Raw genomic sequence first — 6717 nt, 5'->3', positions numbered from 1 at the left:
TGACTGAAGTGAAGGCGGACTTAAAATCTTGCCATTTCTCATACTCCCCTTCAAACGTCGGGAGCGGAATCTCCGGTAGTCGTGACCTGCGTGGTGCCGGTTGCAAGGTCTGCGTAGTCGTCGTGGGCTGCGACGTCTGAGCGGCCAGAGTCAATCTGCGTTCCAGCTGCGCAAGGAGCTTGCGCGCCGAAAGAGCGGCCCTTTCCTCTGCGGAGGCTGATTTTTGTTTAAAGTACCCGTGCTCGAGTTGAGACACGGGCCACAAGCGACTCAGGTCCTGATGCGCCCGCTGGAAATTTATGTGAAGTTCCATGAGAGTGTTCCGCGTTTCCGTCACCTCCTCCATTATCATCTCCAGAGGCTCCTTTGCTGCGCTGGCATGGAGGTCTTCCACAAAGCCCAGGATCGTTTCCAACCGCTCTTCTTGCACCCTGGCTCGAACTTGTAGCTCTGACGTGAGCCGGGATGGAGAGCGGATGCGCGTCCCCTGAGCGGGCTGCGAGGCGTCTTCAGGCGTCGTGACCGACGCACCTGATGCCGAACGTACGAGGGCAGATGGCCGCATCGGATCTTCCGGCATTTGTAAAAGGTGCGGCGCTGCGTGCGCTTCCTCTGCCAAACTGCCGGCCGACACTTCCGCCGGTTGCGACGCGGGTGAAGTATCGCGCGACTTTGGCATTTCTGTCGGAAAGTTACTGCGTGGTCACTAATTAACTAAGAACGTCACTTAAAATTAACTGAGTCACTGTCTCACAATTTCCGCGCACTCCTTACAAGAGAGTCACTGAGTTCTCGAAGTGTGGCGGACACAAGGCGTAATGGCGGCGTTCAACCGTTGCGCGTCACTGCGAACCGTTACACAGCCGGGCGTGTCTTATCCGGCTCGAATGACCAAATATTTGCGAGTTCACGAGGTCTGCAGGTTCGGAAAGTAAATGAGACACGCCTTGACGTAACACAAACGGTATAATTACACAAACAGAAATATGTACAAGAGTCACGAATGCACTTTACAAACGCGTGGTCGAAGTCACGGACAAGTTATACGCGTGGTCACGGAATTTTACTCACAAACGGTATATACAATGCTTACACTCTAGATTACTGAACTAAATATGAGAGGACACTTATTCTTATTAAACGGCGTGGTCTGAAAGTTTCCACGTCGCGTGTACTGCGAACATGAACGATTCTGCGACATCAACGAACACGTGTTTTCGCATCAAGCGTTCGATCAAGAAGAACATGATCGATGATGGCATCGATCGTGCCGGCAAGCGGGTGGAGAGGCGACGGCGTGGACAAAGTGGGCCCGAGAGGTGCTGCCGCTATCGGTAACGACGCACGAAATACTTTCGTTGCCAACTTCGTGGGCTGAGACAATTTGGGGAATTTCGCCAACAGATACATTCCAACAGACCAAAGTACCTACATTTAACACCAATGTCATTATTACGACATCTACATCAGATATAATGTAATATACTGATTCCTACCCACAGATCAATGTACATTTAATAACAATATCATTATTACTATATCTACGTTAGATATAATGTCATATACAGATACATTCCAACAGATCAATGTACCTACCTTTAATACCAATGTCATGGGGTCTCACGGACATATTCCGAGATATTTCTTCTTCTTGTTGTTCTTCTTCTGCACAGCTAAGCTGGAAGTGGCATTTGCAGCTCGGAATAGTGCAGAGTTATCTCAAAGAAAGGGGCCACGGTGTTTCTGTATCTTTATTATGTTGGTGCGGCTTTGAAACTTTTAAATATCTCGATATATCTCGAAAACTACGCATCTGATCAAAACATTTCAGAGAACGTAAATAGTAGCAAACTTAATTTCCTACAAAAGAGGTCTTTAAACATTTTGCCATAGCTCGCATCGTTTCCGAGATATTTGCAGATTTAACTCAAGGGAAGGGGCCTGACGGACATATTTCGAGATATTTCTTCTTCTTGTTGTTCTTCTTCTGCACAGCTATGCTGGAAGTGGCATTTACAGCTCGGAATAGTGCAGAGTTATCTCCAAGAAAGGTGCCACGGTGTTTCTGTACCTTTATTATGTTGGTGCGGCTTCGGAACTTTGAAATATCTCGATATATCTCGAAAACTACGCATCTGGTCAAAAAATTTCATAGACCATAAATAGTAGGAAACTTAACTTCCTACAAAAAAGATCTCGGTTGACCTTTACCAAAAGATGGGACGCAAATCCGGATCTGTTATATGTCATTCGAAAGCCCTTGACGAAAGGAACACAATGGTGTGGGTGGGAGGTCTTAAATATGAGACCATGACCCACTATCCCTGGCCTCGCACGCCACTATCTTGGAGTCGCTCTCCAACGCCGGAGCACCGCGGGCGATCACAAATATCGTCGCCAGTCTGTACACAGACTGTGCGACGAGGGTCCGTACCTCTGAGGGATACACGGAAAGAATCCCCATCCAATCAGGGGTTAAACAGGGATGCCCCCTCAGTCCCATCCTGTTCAATCTGGCAATAGAGCCCATCATCCGCGTAGCCGAGGACTCCACTGCAGGATATGTGATCGCGGGGGAGAAAATCGGGGAACTCGCCTACGCGGATGACCTCACGCTGCTGGCGACAAAAGAAGAGGAGATGAGGAGTATGCTACTCGTCGTTGAAGATACCGCAACGAACCTGGGTCTCGCCTTCAACCCAAAGAAATGCGCGACACTACATCTAAGAGGCCGGAACGATGTACTGGACACCGTGTACAACATCCAGGAGGAGCCCGTTCCGGCTCTGGGAAAAGGTGAGCCCTACCAGCATCTAGGGGTTCCAACTGGGGTTCAGCTCGATCAGACGCCCTACACCACGATCCGTGGCGTGTTAGAGGACCTGAGCGCGGTGGACCAGTCACTCCTCGCCCCCTGGCAGAAGATCGAGACGGTGGCGACATTTATTGTCCCTCGTCTCGATTTCTTGCTGAGGGGAGCCAACATGCGACGAATGGCCCTGTCGGAGCTCGACAAAGCTATCAAGCGGACGGTCAAGCTATGGCTTAACCTGCCCCAGCGGGCTAGCCCGGAGGTGGTCCACATCCCCCCGTCACTGGGAGGGTGTGGACTCCCTCCGATAGCCGACCTCGCGGAGGTTACGGCCGTGGCTCACGCATTCAGGATGCTGAATGCGGGTGACACGGTCGTGGCTAACATCGCGAGGTACTCGCTGGAAGCTGCCGCGAGCGAGAAGCTTTGCCGGGCTCCGACTGGTCGGGATCTTGCCCAGTACCTGTCGGGCTCTTTGGCCGGGGACTGGTCAAGACCAACGACGGGTCGTTCGTCGTTTTGGTCGAGGGTGCGATCCGCTGCGCTGAGGTCTGGAGCGCGTCTCGGTTTCCGCTGGGAGTGGTGCGATGATCGAGCTGAACTCGCGGTTGTGATGGAGTCCCGAAATGGACGTCGGGTGGTCGTGCCGCCTCAAGTCAAGGCACACGTCATCACCAGGATGAGGGCCGCAGTGACGGAGCGCTACCTGTCCTCGCTTCTTCGGAAGCCGGACCAAGGAAAGGTTTTCCAGGCAACCACCCAACATGCGGCGAGCAATCGCTTCATGAGGGGTGGTGCGTTTATCCGCTTCGCTGATTGGAGGTTTATTCATCGCGCCCGCCTCGACGTGCTCCCGTTAAACGGAGCCCGTCGATGGGGGAGTGATGATAAGCGCTGCAGGCGATGCGGATACACGCTGGAAAGCCTTCCTCATGTGCTCTGCCACTGCGGCCCTCATTCTGCCGCCAGGCAGAGACGGCACGACAACCTCGTCTCGAGGTTGAGTAGGGCGATCCAGCTCCCTGGTGAGATCCGGGTCAACAGGCGTATTCCCGGGGCGACAGGAGAGTCCACGGCGCTTCGCCCGGACATCGTCGTCACGCACGAAGCGTCGAGGACTATAGTACTGGTCGATGTAACCGTGCCCTTCGAAAACACGATGCAGGCCATCGCAGATGCTAGATTTCAGAAAATAGATAAGTACCAGCAATTAGCTGATTCTCTGAAAGGGCGCGGCTACAAAGTGTATCTAGATGCCTTCATTGTGGGCGCCCTGGGCGCCTGGGATCCGGGGAACGAGTTCCTCCTGGAACTACTTAGAATTTCGCCGCGATACGCATCCTTGATGCGAAAACTAATGGTAGCCGAAACAATCGCGTGGTCCCGAGATATGTATGTTGAGCATGTCTCGGGCATTAGACAGTACACGGTGTCCAGTACTGATAATAATATTAGAGACTACGCGGACCTAGAGGGCGAGGCCCGGGAAAGCTCATCTTCTCGAACATGAGGAACACCGACCAAATATTGTCTTGTCTGTACATCTGTTATTTATATATTTATTTATTTTCTTCCTTGTTCTTTCTTTTCTTTTTTTTTAATAATATTTTTTTTTCTATTCATTGTACAAGTATAACTTTATTACAAATAATATGAAATATGTGTCGGTGCTCCTTATTTTAACTCTAACTGTATCAATGTCGTATTCATTTCTTTTTCTTATATCTACACTAATATTAATTCTTTCTTATTCGCTATATACATTGATACACCATGACTGATATTAATACTCTATATTTTACATATCTATATATTCATATTGAGATATATTTTTTCTAGCGCAAACACTGGGCGTGTGAGAATATAAAGAAGTCCCACTGCGAGGGCCATCTGCCTTTTCTTTATGCTGTCGTAATGTCGATGTGACATATTGAAGATTCGCGGCGCATGCAGCGGGAGATGTCCCCGTTGCATTAAACCAATATTTTTTTTTTTTCTTCTCTATATAATATCTGGGGCTAGGCCCACAACCTGTAAAATGTACCACCTCAGGGACCTGTCCCTGAGGAAACATATTCTGAAAATAAAAGCGCTTTATCTGTTCTTATCAGCTTAATATCTGATACACTCCCCATTGGGGAGTCAGAATATTAATCTCATTTTTGAAAACGGTCGGATTTCGGAGCTTGCTCCGACTCCGACACGGGTCGCACCTGTATTGCATTACCGCAGGACGCGGCCCACACATACTACTATAAACACATTTTCTTTTCTATTTCTTTCTTTTAAAATATTCTGACTCCTCTTCTCTTTTCTCTAGTCTTTTTTGTATTTTTATCCGCGATCGCGTCTGGCTTTTCCAACAGCGATGCGACTCGCTCAGCACAGCGGCGACTGACTGCGCGGTAAGTGGAGCTTGGGAGTCTGGTGGTGGTTTTTCGTAGTGTAGCGTTACTGTAGAGTGGTGCCACCTGGAGCAGGCAAAGCGCTGTCGACTCCAGGCGGACTGTTTCGATACATCGAAACCCTTTCGCGCCGTATCCGATTCCGGTGCGGCTTTGCTCGCGTTTGTTTTGTTTTGTTTCTATATTTAGCTGTTATCCGTGAGAACGCTGGTCGTTTAAACCGATAACAGCTGTTTGTCCCACTAACCGACTTGCCGAAATCCACTTTTTGCTGTAGTTTTTGTGCTCCCGTATAGGCTAAATATAGATATTTAGACCGTTACGGGTAGACTTTATTCTATTATTCTAGCTATTTAGCTAGAAATTTTTCGATTTGCAGTAGATTAATCATTCTTTTTCCGATAATTATCGAGGTACACGGGTCCCTTTACAACTTGTGTAACTCGATATTAACAGTCTAGTCCCCTGTGTGCGGTAATTTGCAGATTTAATTTGCAAATTATCGCGGAGAGCGACTCGCACGGTCGTCCTCGTTTCGTTCGTTTTGTTTTTATTCTTTTGATCTCTAATCTAGTCACTAGATTAAGGTTTTCTTTTATTATTTTGATTTATTTATTTTACTTTTATTTTTATTTATTTTCGTTTATTTATTTCCTTTCTTTTTATTTCCGCGACGTATATACCGCAGGTATATATACCCGTTTTTGTTTTTATTTGTTGATTTTATTTTCTTTCTATTTTATTTTCGTCATTTTATTTTATTTATTTATTTTTCAGTTTTAAGTTTTAAGTATTGACTGGGGAGTCCCTACACGTTCTCTTTTTAACTAATTGACTATTACTCCATTTTATACATTTATTTATTTATTTATTTTATATTAATATGAGTAATACGACGAGCCCTCAGCCGAGCAGCACTGCCAGGGGAAATGACGTTGTAATAACATTTCCCTTCCCCGAGACATTCCCCTGCCCCTTCTGCAACGTAGGGGTGCCGTCGAATTGGATCCGGTCGGCCGTGTACCAGCGGCACGAGGACCTTGGGAAGCATTTGCGCATCCACCATCCCGGCGCAAACAGGAAGTGGGTCTGCGGGGTGTGTTCCTTCACGGACAACAGTGTCTATGCACTGAAGAAAGTGAGGAAGCACCACGCGGACTCACATAAAGGTAGTGCAGAGCCTCGTGCCGCTGGGGCGCGGTCGCCGGCCAGCACAAGTAACAGAAGCAGCAGCAACAATAATGACGGCGGCAGTGCACCCCCGGCTGAGGGTGATTGCGCCGAGAAGCGACCCCAACCTGACGCGGCGCTAGCTGAGACGACCCAGAGGCCCTCCCCGTCCCCGTTGGAAACGGCAGGGACCACCACGCGTGGAGGCGCGCTCACGCGCGCCGCTAAATCTACCCCAACCAACTCCCGGACCACCGTGGCGGCCAAAACTAGAACCGCGCCGAAGAAGAAGCCAGTAATCACTTCATCGGTGACGGGGAGAAATTTATT

At 48.7% G+C, this 6717-nt stretch overlaps 1 protein-coding gene and 1 pseudogene across 1 annotated transcript; both read left to right on the top strand.

The window, feature by feature from the left end:
- Window positions 1-2648: 2648 nt before the first annotated feature.
- LOC143305359 (uncharacterized protein T26G10.4-like) lies at window positions 2649-4322 on the top strand. Its single transcript, XM_076688569.1, has one exon. The coding sequence runs from the start codon at window positions 2649-2651 to the stop codon at window positions 4320-4322; it is 1674 nt and encodes a 557-aa protein (XP_076544684.1).
- A 562-nt stretch (window positions 4323-4884) lies between these two features.
- LOC117606382 (U2 spliceosomal RNA) lies at window positions 4885-5061 on the top strand (annotated as a pseudogene).
- The last annotated feature ends 1656 nt before the right edge of the window (window positions 5062-6717 follow it).

Source organism: Osmia lignaria, chromosome 6, assembly GCF_051020975.1.
Source record: "Osmia lignaria lignaria isolate PbOS001 chromosome 6, iyOsmLign1, whole genome shotgun sequence".
Lineage (NCBI taxonomy): Eukaryota > Metazoa > Arthropoda > Insecta > Hymenoptera > Megachilidae > Osmia > Osmia lignaria.
The sequence above is the reverse complement of the archived record's forward strand: the minus strand, read 5'-3'. Positions and strand labels throughout refer to the sequence as shown.

Excerpts from the sequence above, each read along its gene's own strand:
- LOC143305359 (XM_076688569.1), top strand. The coding sequence starts at position 2,649 with ATGCTACTCGTCGTTGAAGATACCGCAACGAACCTGGGTCTCGCCTTC.